The 14,532-nt window shown below is 42.1% G+C and overlaps 1 protein-coding gene across 2 annotated transcripts; it reads left to right on the forward strand.

Moving 5' to 3' along the window:
• The first annotated feature begins 5,128 nt into the window (after window positions 1-5,128).
• On the forward strand, window positions 5,129-12,894 carry LOC144531752 (uncharacterized). 2 transcript variants are annotated; one of them, XM_078272025.1, is made up of 7 exons: window positions 5,129-5,329; window positions 5,873-5,921; window positions 6,064-6,154; window positions 6,786-6,886; window positions 10,555-10,639; window positions 10,797-10,901; window positions 11,985-12,894. In XM_078272025.1, the coding sequence occupies exons 1-7, from the start codon at window positions 5,170-5,172 to the stop codon at window positions 12,087-12,089; spliced, it is 696 nt and encodes a 231-aa protein (XP_078128151.1). In that variant the 5' UTR covers window positions 5,129-5,169; the 3' UTR covers window positions 12,090-12,894. The 2 variants fall into 2 exon arrangements, with proteins under 2 accessions (XP_078128151.1, XP_078128152.1); XM_078272026.1 differs by lacking the exon at window positions 5,129-5,329 and adding an exon at window positions 5,359-5,576 and having other exon boundaries at window positions 11,985-12,891.
• The last annotated feature ends 1,638 nt before the right edge of the window (window positions 12,895-14,532 follow it).

Here is a 14,532-nt window from a genome sequence, read left to right on the forward strand (position 1 = left end):
AATGGAGGATATCTACCTGTTTGGTGGCAAAACGACAAATGAGGACGGCATGCTGACGTCTTCCAAAGAAATCCATAAACTCAGTATTTGTGAGTGAAACGCTGCAGATTAACTGACAAACGTGAATATAAATTATTCGAAAGTCAAAGGATTGAGATATGTTCTTCAATTATTTCACATTATGTCTCTTCAGCTAAGATGAAATGGAAGGTTCCTCTGTACGTTGGGATTCCTCCGGCCCGACGACACGGACACACTGCCTTCATCCTTCACAGCCATGTCAGTGTGCTGCTAAATATTTTCAAATTAATAATTTATGTCTACTTTTGTCATGGCTTATAATATAAAATCTAACTTTTCTGTTTAACAGCTGTATGTATTTGGAGGAAAGAATGAAGAGCAGGAGTTTAATGACCTGAAGGTGATGAAACTAATTAACCCCTCAGAGAGACAACCAGGTACATTATTCATGTTTATTTTATTTTATTACTTATATATTAGGGCCTGAAGCTGCAGTGTTTATAACAGCAACAATCTAAATTTATTTTTGTTTGTCACATGCACACGCCTGCCTGCTGCAAGAGCTGAATTGTCTTGAATTTTTTCCCATGCGAGCGAAGTGTAGTGCAAATCAATGAACAAGAGACTCTTGCTGTTTGTGAGTTCTCTAAAATATTTAATTCTGTTAATAAAAATAGGGATTTGCCTTTCAGAGCATCGGCATAAGTATGTATTGGGTAACCTTATGTATAGTTTGAACTTAAATTAAGCTATAGAATTACGACTTTGCTAATTTAGAGCTAACTTTAGCTATCGTATCACAGTTTGTGGCAAGCAAAGACTAGGATTGTCACTATTTGTTATAAATCGACCTGTGATTAGGGATATATAATACCACAGTCAACCAGGGCTTAATTTGAGCTGGAACACGCCGGAACATGTTCTGGCACCTCCGACGTTGGATCCGGAACCTTTTTTATTGGATCTGGCACCTCCTGTTTCACTATGAAAAATTAATCGCCTAAATGAAAAAAATAAATTAGTGTTTGTGTAGTGTTCAATGTTGTTATCTGTTGTGTTAGTCTTTATTCCCCATTGAAGTTAAACAGAAATCTTGTGTTTGCATTTTCGATGCGTTTTGAGGTGCATTTTCAGGGTAAGACAGGGGGGAGAGGGATGTAACCCGATTTGTTCAGGTCCTATCCCCTGACCAATCAGCTATCCTAACCTTAACCACTCCAGGTCAATGCCTAACCCCAACCAATCAAGCGGCTATTGAAGGGCGGGTCTTGGCGTGGCCATAGTAGGATTTGTAATTTTGCGGGAGGGGAGGCACTTCAAGTGACACACGCAGTGCTTGTGCTGTTAGCCTCGTTTCACTCGGATGAAAAATGTCAAAAAGACAACAAAGTTTGCTTAACTTTTTCAAATACGCTGGCCAGTCGGATCCCAAACAAGCAAAAATAGTTTCCGCCGATCAAGAATGTGGAGATCACGGTGGACACAGCAGTAGTACGCCTAGCAGTAATGCTGCTAATGCTAACGCACCTGCCGTTAGCGGGGATGATGATGACCCACACGGGGAAGGAGATGAAGATGACGACGAATCAGTTTAAAGAGAAAAAAAAGTTATCCCTGGCTTACAATGGACAAAACTGGACTGGGCTGTGCCATTTGTAAAAGAAAAAAGTGCGATCACTGGGTCCAGAAAAAAACTGCAGGTATGAAACAGAAAAGGCAAAAGAATGGATCTCGGGGAAAAGCAAAGAGCCTTAAGGAAAAAGGGTTTTGAGCATGGGAGTACTAAAGCACAAATTACTCAAATATTTTGTGATGAAGCAAATGAAAATATATTGGTAAAGTAATCAATATCCAAAGCAACCAGGTGCAAACGACTGCCAGAATTTTTCGCACCGCTTACAAGGAGGCCAAGTGTCACAGGCCAGCTCACGGATTTGAACATGAAATAGACTGTCAGGAAATGAATGGTGTGGATATGGGGAGGATTCTCCACTCTAACGAGGCCACAGGCTTAAATAAAAAGAGCACATTAATCGTGTATTTACGAATGCAGTTGCCAGAGATGGAATCACCCAAGAACATATATTGATCTTGTGGAGTTGGATGATTTTGGCGCAGAAGGCATTGTCTGCAAACTGTTGGATGCCTTAGATCACGCCAACTTAGACGAGGCCTTCCTCTCAAAAACACTCGTCGGTCTCACATGTGACGGTGCGTCAGTGATGCTCGGACACGAGTGGGGTGGCAACTCGACTTAAAACCCGCTTCCCAAACATCATGGTGTGGCACTGCTCTGCGCATCGACTTGAGCTTGCAGTTGGTGATGTGATGAAAGAAATATATATGCAGAAATCATTTCAAAAAGCTACAATGGCTTGGCAAAGCGCCTTTCATCCCATGCCTTTGTTTACAATTTAGGACTCATGTATGACGCACTGCAAGAACTGTCAGAGCTGTCTCTCGAGCTCCAAAAACGAGAATGCAATATCATAATGGCGCATAAAGCCATTTGCCGACAGATCAGGGTGTTCGAGGCTATGTCTGAGCGGCCCAGTCGATGCAGCCTATTGAGCCAGCGCTGGGTCGAGGAAAACTCCTTTCAGGGTGTGCAGGCATGGAGGGCGGCTCACTGACAAAACCCTGGACCAGAGGAAGGTTTTTCGGAGCCTGGCAAGAAATCTGGAAAGATCACAGGGAAAAGACCAAACAGGATACAACAAGCTAATTGAGGATTTAAAAGTGCTTTATCCTCAATATTGGCCACAGGATGGTGACGCGTTGTTTGGGGAGAGTGAAGTTGAGACGCTCTGCCAGCAGTTTTGCATTGATAACCCGCGGAATATCATCAGGGCATTCAGGGAATACTGTGACAATAATGGGACATTCATCCTAGATAAACTGAATGACCTCTTGGCTGCGGTCAACACTGTCCCCATCTCAAGTGCTGAGTGTGAGAGGGGCTTTTCCCAGATGAACTTAATCTGTACAGCAAACAGGACGTCTCTTCTCCCCTCTACCATCTCCTCCCTACTCTTCCTTTGCCTTGTCGGCCCGCCTCTTACCCGGTTCAACCCCTTTCCATACGTGAGGTCATGGATTGCAAAAGGACATAGAACTGCACTGGACACGAGGTGTAGAGAAAGAAGCAGGGGAATGGAGGCCAGGGGCTCCTCTATCGATGCTGTATGGGCCGTTTCGGACAAATAGCCTAATGACGGTAGGAAGAAATCGCAATTATTCCATGTTGTGTTTGTGTTGATTATTGGGTGGTCATCATTTCAATATATAGCCTAATATATATGGTTTAATTTCTATGTGTATATTTAACCTTTGTGTTGTCTTCGGGTCAAATTTGACCCGTTTTTCAAAGTTTCTTTATCAGAAATATGGGTTTCTTTCAACCAAATTAACCAAAAATAACATGGGTGGTTCCAAATGATGTTCTTCGCAAGTAATTTTAATGATCACTACTTTCATCGAATTTTGGGTGTTTTATATAATTGTATAGCATTTCTGGTCTTCCCGGGTCAATTTTGACCCAGTGGTGCAATGGGGCACTATTGTGCTTTACAGCAGATGAACACACACACACACACATGAATGCACATGTGGAAACGCACACAAACACCCACACACACATACACAACTTCAAACTACAGCTTTGTAAATGTGTTGTTATATCACCTTTGATGTGTCTTTTCCTAAATGGAGACAAGACAATTTTCCGTAAATTAGTTTTGTCCTTTTTGTTAGCTCTCCGTTGTTGGTGAATACAATTGCATCAGTTAATTTTGACCTGGGGATATCCTGGCTAATAATTGTCACATAACCGCCATTAATCCAAAACAACTAATGATTGATGATCCTCATTTTACTCAGAAAGTCGGTATAATTTCATGTAAAGGAGGTCTGTTGACCATGAATGGAAAAATTAAGTGTAAAACTAGTTGTGATGAGTTGGAATGAAGTTGGATAAAAGTGGTAACACAGAACTGAGTGATAAATTATAATTGTCTATGCTTTATAAACAAGCAAAGCAGACCAGGTCACTTTTTACCCAGGAAGACAACAGGTGTGATTATTGGCTGCCATTAAAAATAATAAAATGGTTTCAAAACCATATCCTGACAAATCACTAACATATACCAGTCAGTGATTATCCATATACATAGATTAATCTGATCTTAACTATAATGAAAATAATTCATAATTGATGCTTATTTTACCCCAAAATTAGGTATTATTTAATGTAAATGAAGTTTATTTACCATACATTCCAAAAATAAATGTAAAACTAGTGGTAATGAGTTGGAATGTTGTCTAGAAGGTGTAAAATAGAATTGGGTGATCATTTATACTTTATGCTTTATTAATAGGCAAAACAGACAACAAGTGTGATTATTGTCTGCCATTAAAAAAACTGAAATGGTTTCAAAACAGTATCCTGACTAAACTTTGACTTTTACCAGTCTGTGATAACCCATCAACATATGTTCCTCTGATTTCAACTGTTAGTCAAAATAATTCATAATTTCACCTTTTTTTTAACTCAGAAATTAGGTATAATTTTATATAAATGAGGTTTTATGACCATATATTAAAAAAATAAGTGTAAAACTAGTGGTAATAGGTTGGAAAGAAGTTGGCTAGAAGATGTAACAGAACATAGATGATGATGTAACACAGAATTGGGTGATAATTTATACTTCATGCTTTATAAACAGACCGGGTCAATTTTGACACGGGAGGACAAGTGCATGGTCAACGGGAAGAAAACGCAAAGGTTAAGTCCCACAAGTAGCCTGTTGCTGTTTACATGGTCACGATCACATGATGGAGGTTTGCTTGTGAAAACGATTGTTGCAATGTATTTTTTTTTTTGACATTTCGCACCCATGCAAAATAAACATTGCCCTGATGTACACACAGCGTTGTTTAGGTTTTTTTATTCAGAGAAGCTACGTAGGCAGTGTAATTTTTTTTTTCTCCAACCCCCGTTTCAAGTCGCCGGATCCACCCCCCCTAAGCACTGCAGTCAACTAATATAATACAGTTGTACAGGCAGGGATACAGTAGTGCACAGAATCCCTATGGTTACCACGCATTGAGCTCCTGGCGTTTACTCACAGAGCGTTGTCTGCCTGTCACATGAGGAGTGCAGCGAGACCCGCAGATCCAAGCGAGTACGCCAGCGAGAATGCGTCTGAGCTGCGTTCCGGCTGCACTGCGGTTTTGTTCCATCCTCCGTCAAGCGCCATATCACACCGGGAGCGTCTCGGACTCAACTGCCCGATTCGCAGATTTTATTGTCAGTACAAGTACTTGAAAGAACAATCACGTGTTTTTTAAGCTAGTAATAGTAGTATTAAACTAGTATTAAGCTACCTTCCACTCTAAGCACGTACCGCAATTAAACTCCATGCCTTCTCTTTTGTTACGCTGTCCTTATAAAAAGGATTTATGTCGTCTATTATGTTTTTTCACCTCCAAGATTAATCTCTCATCGTCCATGGTGTTATAGAGGAGACATATACGATATAGGGGGGTGTCTTTTGGTAAGTTGACAGGATGTTATCGCGGTTTCACTTCCTGCTCAGCTGTTCAACCCCCCGCGGCTCGCATGAATATAGACCTGCCGCATATCTTTAATTTAATTTATTTATAGTCTCATCTCAACTGAAGTTATCTCAGGACACTTTACAGATGTAAAGTGTCATGTTAATCTTTTCAATAGATTTTGTGTACTAGACTAGTACAAATGAGGAGAACGGCACACACTTTCAGACAGTCCTCACCTTAAAGCCATTCATGGTGTTGAAGTAGTTACAAAAACAGGACTTTTTCTCCACAGTGATGAAGGAGATCCTGTCAGAGTTTGGTCTACAGGTTGTCAGCCACAGGTCAGCAGCTGCTGTGTTTCTGTTTCATATTTGTGTGTGCAGTGTCTGTCTGCCTGCAGTTCCAGCCTAATATCATGCTCTGTTTGAGTCTCGTCTCTCAGTTTTAACAATGTGGTTTCATTTTGGTTTTGACCCTTAACAGCTTCACTCCCACAAAGGTTCCCAATGTCCGCTATGAGCTGAGCGAGTCTGATCCGTTAATACCGTCCAGGAACACAGCAGCTTATGCACGGGTAAGGACGACACACACACACACACACACACACACACACACACACACACACACACACACACACACACAGTTGTAGCAGCAGCACAGTAGTAGCAGTAACTAACCCTCTCCCTCTACTGTTACTTCGTTTAGCAGACAGTCAGCCAACACAGCCACTAAGCTAATACAAATTATGCATGAGGATGTCACCATTATGCAAATTAACGTATGCTGTCATCTAGCAACTTTTGGAGCTAGTGCTAGCTACTTTCATTGAAAAAGAGTTGGCAACACTGAGTTCTAGCAGAAATAGTTTTGGTAGTTGTAGTAACTACTACTACTATAGTAGTAGCAGTATGTGGAGCAGTGGCAGCAGTACTAGCAGAAGTAGCAGTGGTACTTGGGACAGTAGTAGTAGGAGTATTAGTAGTAGTTGAAGCAATAGCAGCAGTATTACCAGCAGCAATAGTAGCGCTACTTGGGGTAATTGCAGTAGTAAATGTAGCAGTAGCTGTAGCAGTATAGTAACTGTAGCAGTTGTAGCAGTAGTCGTTGTTGAAGTAGTAGTTGTGGCAGTGGTCTTAATAGTTAATATACTGTCTGCTTATACTAATTGTAACACAGGTAGCATAATATGATTTTTCCTCTTGCAGGTGTTTGTCCACAGAGACTTCAGTGCAGTTCGAGATCAGGCCATGAAAACGATCCAGACAGCCTTTAATCTGCTGGACCAGGAGTTTCAGAAACTGGATCGGTACGGTTGTTTAGTTTGTTTTACATTTACATCATACACAATACATAATACATAATAATACAAGTAAAAATAATAATCATTTAAGAGCCGAACCACGGGTAACAGCCTTTTCTCCATGTTGAGGTAGTTAGTCTGAATCAACGGAAGTGTTTCCAGGATAAAGCCTGACATCCGGCATGTGGCTTAATTGCAGGAAGTCCGCTCTCTGTCTGTTGCCGTTCTCAAAATCCCTTCGCTACGGAAAATAACAGCAACCTACATGCTAAAAATGGCAGGTTTTTTACCCGCAATCTCACTGACTGCGGAACGGCTGCGGAACGGCTGCGGAATGGCTGCGGAACAGCTGCGGAACGGCTGCGTCCCAGCTCCGGAGCAGATACGCAGAGCTTCTATTTTTGCCGGATGCCGGAGAGCTCTACAGCAATTCAGCACAGGGCAGATTGTGTGGGACAGGGAGTCGAGCACAGAACAAAATAAAACATCCAGTTAATTTTCAAAATAAACTAGAACTGCAAGCAGTTATGACGGAGCCCAAGCCACCCACGCCAGTCGCCCCCGACACCCCGGGGAGCGCGTGAAAGCAGAACCCTGAAGCCGGGCGGCAGGGAGGTTAACAGCGGTAAATATCGAGAGGAGCGAGCCGCGACGTCTGCGGTACGTCGCCGTTGCAAACGTAGCGGTCAACAGTTCACTTCCATGCATATACAGACTACCTTTAAGAATTCTCTACAATAAACAAACTTCTTAACCCCCCTGACCACAGGGGACAGCAGAGAGAAATGAGAGAGTGACCGAGAGGGTGGAGGGGGGGAGGCAGGTGTGGTGGTTGAAGGAGCAGGGGAGGTGGTCAAGTTGTTGCAAATGGTGTCATAGGCCGATTTATGTTTTCCTCCGTGGGTGCTTCGTGGGAAATTAAGAATCAATGCCTCCGACATAACCAATCACACTATGACAGACGCTCCACTTAGCACCAACTGCAATGTTTAATTGCACCGTATCGGCGCCTATGAATGGTGTTGATTTTGGTTGTAGAAACTTTGTCAGGTGGGTTAAGAAGTTTGTTTATTGTAAAAAACCAGGGGAGCAAGCAAAAGCAACAACCAAAACCTAACGGTAGGAGGCAAATATCAGTAAATATTGAGAAGTGTGAGCTGCAAGGTCTGTGGTACATTTCCATTGCAAATATCCCATTAACATTGAGTAAAAGGGCCAAAACTCGTCTACGTTGATTATAGCGCCCCCTAATGGCCGATCTTCACCAACTTTGGTACAGATCCTCAGAGCGGCATGCCGAACGAGCACCATACGTTTTGTGTTGATTGCATTTACTGTTGCAGAGATATTGCAATTGCAAATGTCCCATTTAAATGCATTGAGTTATTGGCCAAAACAAATAAACGTTGCTTATAGCGCCCCCCTAAAGGCCGATCTTAGCCAAATTTGGTACGGAGCATCGTAGTGGGATGGTGAACAAGGATCCCAAGTCCTTTGCTGATGACATTTAATTTGGCCGAGATATGATATGTGTGGTAGCTAGCTAGGAAAATGTGTTAGGTTGTAAAATGCGCATACGTGAACGTAGCAAAAGTTTTCATTCACAACTTTTGGTCAGGGCCATCTGGCGATGCTACCTATCAGGTTTTGTGCTGATCCGTCGCATGGCCTAGGACGAGTTCGAAAAAGTTGGTTTTGCGCATTGCGCGATATTGCAAAAAAACTTTGGAGCGGAAATGGGCATGGCCTATATCATGTGATTCAGCTTGATTCAAGGAACACGTGGATGTATGGTTTTCTAATGTGCGATGTGTAATGTGGGAGTTAAAGGCAAAAAAAATTATAGCGCCACCTAATGGTCCACATGTGTAATTTTTGGTAGGTGTGGTCCATGACCCATTGTCTATCTACCCTGTACATTTAAAGTTGTTCACGTTAGTGTAAGTAGTAAATTTAGACGTGGGTCCCATAGGCCACGCTCACTTTGACCCCTCAGTATCCCACTCTAGGGTTGGCCTCAGGAGTGTCCCTAAATGGTACCCAACAAATTCTGTAAAAATCGGATGAGCGGTTCATGAGATATAAACTTTTTCGTAAAACGCATGGGGGACCTTCAGAGGGTCATGTCAAACAACAATCTAAAGTTTGGCGTTGATGGCATTTATTTTGGCCGAGATATGGCAAGTTGGTGTTTTCATAGTTAGCTACACAAATTTGTTTGTGTGCTATGCGCAATTTTTATCCTATCAAAATAATTTCTATTATATTTTTTATATATATATATATATATCACGTGATTCAGTTGGATCCAGGGAACGAGAGCATGTATGGTTTTTGAATGTACGGTGTATGGTTTGGTGAGTTATAGGGCCAAACGCATTTTTTCTGCTATAGTGCCACCTAGTGGTGGAAGTGGGTGAATTGTTGCGCCTGAGGTCCTTGCGGAGTTTGGGACCAGTCCTGAAAATGCCAACCCCCCACCATGTACGGTTTAGGCTGTAGTCGGAGTTTTAGGCGGAGAAGAATAATGAAGAAGAAGAAGAAGAATAAGAAGATTAATCAGTAGAAAAACAATAGGGTTCTACAGCCCTGCTGTGCGAACGACATAGCTTTGCTATTGCCCGTTCTTGCAGACTCGGGCTTGGACCCCTAAATATACCGTGCTCACGGCAGATCATATTTCAGCAGCACAAAGTTGTTTCCCCTCTACTCCTCTGGATGGAAACAAACTGTTAGTTTTGTGGTTCCGTTTATAGAAACTACATCCTGTTATATTGCGCGATCATACGTGAATTCGCAAGATCTCGTGGGTCCTCGTGACTTCATGGCCGCAGCCGTTCCGCAACAAATCCGGACCTGGAGGGTATTGAAGGATGGTGGAGCACGGAGCTGACATGCAGCGGAGCCGATCCGCAGCCGTTCTGCAGTTGGTGGAAATTGCGGGTAAGAAAAGCACAGGTCAACATACATACATTTAGGTTGTGTCTTTACGGTGGGTTTTCACAGGGAACTTTATTAATGGCAGAGCTGAGCGGTTCAATTCATTCCCTATGGGGTTGAACAGCGGTATGATCAAAGTCCGTTAACATTGGCAAAAATGCCTATATGTTCAACGCTCTGCCCGTTCTCCAAAGTTGACTCCAAGTCATCTTTTGCAGAGCCAATGCAGTTGAAAAAAGCTTTCTGTGAAAACCCACCGTTAGAACATTAAAGCATGAAAATACGTTTCATTTAATTGTGTCATCCACAGCATCGCCACGCTGTCCTGCTCAAATTTGCAGCGCAACAGCCTCCTATATAATACAAAACACTAGTTTTAGTGGTGCTGGACTGAAATATGCGACAATGTTACCTGTTCGCTGAATATGACCCTCCGCACATTTCCAGCTTGTGAGGTGTTAGTATGAATCGCTCCTGGGTTGTGACCCAGATCGTATCTGGATTTTCAGGACCAGTGATCAGCCCGTGTTGACTGGCTTGGTTTTAATTGACTAAAGGGTTTAATACCCACACCACATTGATTGATTGATTGAAAAATGTTTCACACAGATGTAAACAGTAGAAAACTGATACAGTTGGGCTCACTTTGAGGAGATCATCTGGTTGACTCATTATTGACACTGAATATCTGAATAATGTATGGATTATTTTATGGCTGAATTTCTTTTTTACAGAGAAAAGTCAGAGGTTTCTCAAGCTGCTGCTGCTCTGCTAAGAGAGAAAGAAGCTCATAAAGCCTTTAGAGAACAACAGCAACAGGTCCTCCAATCAAATCAAATAATTTAATCAATTAACTGTAATTCTGACACTATCTTAAGAATGTTATCATGCTAATGCTTACAAGTTAGCATTGTAAAATGCTTTTGGGCGTGTGTGTGTGCGTGCGTGCGTGCGTGCGCACGCGTGCGTGTGTTAGGAGCTACGGGAGATGCTGGACAGACATCGCTCTCAAAATGAGGCGTGGTTGCGAGCGAGAGCCGAGGAGAACGACCAAGAGAGGAGGGAGCTCTGCAGACTCAGAGTCAGTAAACACACACAAATTCAAAAAAATTCACACTAGCTTTTTTCCTTGCTGTACACAAAGGTCCTTAGGAAGATTTCTTAAGGTAACCTGCCCACCACATCCCCCAGCCAACCCCAGTTTTCCTTTGCTAGTGCTAAACAACCTGTTCTGACGCCAGTTTGTGAAATAGTCACGTTATTTTGATTTATTGATTCATGTACAGGTCACAATTTTCTCGTTTATTTCGTGTACAGGTCACGATTTTCGAACGTTACCATTTCACAAACTGCCATGACACTGGGCTGCTCTGGGGGGGAACAACGGGGAAATTAAACGCCACAACGGGGAAAATAAACGCCACACGTCGGCGACAACAACAGGACGGACCGCCACACGCGGCCACAACGGGGAAATTCAACGCCACACGCCGGCGACAACAACGGGACGGACCACCACACGGGGAAGCAATCCCCAGGCGCAGGGACACGATCCGCGGTCTCTGTGGCACGCAACAACAGGATCATGAAACACCACAACAACGGGACGGCACCGTTAATTATGTATGCGATTAATTTCGATTAATTAATCAGAGTATCTAATTAATTAGATTAAAATTTTTTAACAATTGATTGACAGCCCTAATAAATATATATATATATATATAGCTCAAAAATCCGAGGTCAGGGGGCGTTTCCGACTTTGACCTCAGAAAATCCTACTTCCGAGTACAAACGAAACGCACTATGTAGTCGTTCAGACTAGCAATGGTTGGCTTTTTGGACCCAGGGATGGTGATGGCTTAAAGATTTTGGCGAAGACCCCCTAGAGCTGGTCAGCATGTGCTTTAAGTACTTTTCCGAGTAGTCCATCAGGACCAGCAGCCTTCCTCTGTTTCACCTACCTGAACACATTGTGTTCCTGTTCGAGTAGTCCTCAATTTTTCATTTGTAGGCCTCCTTGGCAGCTATGATGCCTCTCCTCACGTCAGCTCTGGCAGAGCTGTACTAGCAGTGGCCCCTATCACCAATATGGGAGCATTACATTTAAATGAACTCTGTCTGTCTGTCTGTCTGTCTGTCTGTCTGTCTGATGGGTCCTCAGGAGGAGTTGTCACATGAGCAGGAAAGGCTGAAGGAGGAGCATGAAAGCATCCAGAAACGCAGCGAACATCTTCTGTCCATCATGCAGCAGTTCAAAGGAATGTAAGATAGATAGATAGATAGATAGATAGATAGATAGATAGATAGATAGATAGGGGGGAAATTTCTTGAGGGATTACTCTTTATGTATTACATTTTCCTTCAATAAAAATATATATAGCAAAAGAATACTGTTAAAATCTTGTATTGTTGAGTTTTCTACAGCTGATCATAATACTGTAAAAGAAAAGCATAATTTGACTGATAATGTCCTTCATGATGATACTTTTTTTTGGCATTGTACATTTCTGCTAAAACTCTTGAGACACGAGTTGTTTGTGACAATAACGGCAACGGAAAAACAGTCAAAAGTATCCATGCAAATAGGAGATTTACAAATATATTTACATTGAAAAATACTAATGATGAAATACGAGTTACAAATTAGACGCACAGACACAAATACACATTTGCGAATTTTGTAAATTTACAAATCGCTCTGCATTCATTTCTGCATGGTGTTTCACAAGTCACAAATTAGAGGCACAGATACAACACAGATTTACGGATACAAATCACTCTGCATTCGTTTGTGCGTTGTGTTTTACAAGTTGCAAATACTTATGAGACTGTTTTAGTACCATACGTCTGCGTCAATATTAAACGGAGCAAGTGCTTTGGAAGTCAGGTGATGTAGTATAACTAACAAGCGTCAAACGCCGGGGGTGTCGGTACCCGATCTGTGCTGCCTGCACGATCCGTCCTGCGCATGCGCAATATGTTCGCGCATGCGCAGATCATAATCCTGGTTTACGAGGATTTACCATGGGATTTACGGCACTGCACGATCTGTTCCACGCTTCCGGTCGTAGTTGTAGCGGTCTGCCATTAGCCTCCACCGGGAAGCTAACGTTAGTTTAGCTAACAGTTAATTCAGCTAAGCGTTAGCTGAGACAGCATGTAATAACTTTAAAAGACCCTCAAAATAAAACTTGGAAATAACCGTTAAAATATATAACAACTGTTACGTCAGTTCTACTTTACTTGTGGTCATTTAAAATACAATTAATCAATACTTGTCTTTATTGTTATACTGTAAAGTCTTGCTTTTCCCAGTGTTTAGTTTGAGTTAACGTTATTTTAGACTGAATCAAGCTGTCAGCTAGCGGTTAGCCGAATTAGCTGTTAGCTAAACTAACGTTAGCTTCCCAGTGGAGGCTAACAGCAGACCGCTACAACTACAACTGGAAGCGTGGAAAAGATCGTGCAGTGCCGTAAATCCTATGGTAAATCCTCGTAACTTATTATTTTGCTTTACAGTAAACAGCAATAGCAAATATACAAACGAGAGGTTTCCTCTTTTCGAAAAAGCAACCTTTTTTATTGCCTAAATTGCATACAATAACAGGGATGCTAATATTTTTAAGCACGGGCCACCAAGCCCCTTATTCTGTTGGCAAAAGTATATTTTTGGTGGCTCAAATGTAAATCTTTTCACCCCCTTCCCCTTCTTGCCTCTGGCTCTTGGCACTGGCTATGCAAAAGATATGCAAAAAACTGTTCACTAAGCCCAGGTAAATGTGACTGTACAAAGCTTACAGCAGGTCCATTAAACTACGCTATTCAGGGGGACACATTTTAAATTAGAATATGTTCAATGCAGCCATGAAATAGAAACCTAGATAAAAGACAATGAATACAAATCTTTTGTTTTATGCTTTTATTCATGTATTTATTCTTATTTTATGAATTAAGTTTGCTAAAAAGGAGAAAGAATAAAAAATGCAGACACTGGCATGGTCCGGTGATGTCATTCACGTGCATATTAAGTAGCCATGGTGGGGGGAGGGGCTGGTTTGTCTCCAGCAGCAGCTAAGTTTACAGAAATTTCAAGATTAGTAGCAAACTATTAAACAGATTACAAACCGGAAACTTTAGTTTTAGCTTGTTTGTCATCACCATTTGCAGAGTAGCATGCTGTAGGCTAGTTGTGTAAAAGAGCGCAGTGGACGAGAGCAACAGACGTTAGTTAGCTACCTTGTGTCGGGTTCGTTCCGTGGAATGGATGAGTAGACTGGATGTTTTCTACTGAGATGATAGCAGCATGTTTGCAGCTTAAAATGATCCCAAACTTTCTGTCGTTTTCTCTTGCCTGTCTCTTCTCTTAACCCCTCAATTCACTGTCTTCGCTTCATTTTGTAATCTACGCCATCAGTCCCGCCCTTCAACAGCATTTATTGGCCAGGCGTCCATGCTTATGCAAGGTAACGTAACTCCATTGGTACAGGTCCTATCCCCTGACCAATCGGCTATCCTAACCTTAACCACTCGAGCTGCTTCGTAGGGCGGGTCTTCGCGTGGGATTCTTAAATGTGCATGCAGCGATGGATATAATATCACGCAAACTTTACAAGATCAACTTAAATAGACATAATAAAACAAATGGACAACTCAGTTTGCAAAAAAATAATTCAAAAAATGAATACCTTGTAAAATGGTTAATTAATACC

This window comes from Sander vitreus, chromosome 16 (assembly GCF_031162955.1).
Source record: "Sander vitreus isolate 19-12246 chromosome 16, sanVit1, whole genome shotgun sequence".
In the NCBI taxonomy this organism is placed as follows: Eukaryota; Metazoa; Chordata; class Actinopteri; order Perciformes; family Percidae; genus Sander; species Sander vitreus.

Coding starts and splice junctions, on each gene's coding strand:
- LOC144531752 (XM_078272025.1), top strand. CDS start 5,170: ATGAGGAGTGCAGCGAGACCCGCAGATCCAAGCGAGTACGCCAGCGAG. Junction 5,330..5,872: donor CCCGATTCGCAGATTTTATT/GTCAGTACAAGT, acceptor TTTTCTCCACAG/TGATGAAGGAGATCCTGTCA. Junction 10,640..10,796: donor TTAGAGAACAACAGCAACAG/GTCCTCCAATCA, acceptor TGCGTGTGTTAG/GAGCTACGGGAGATGCTGGA.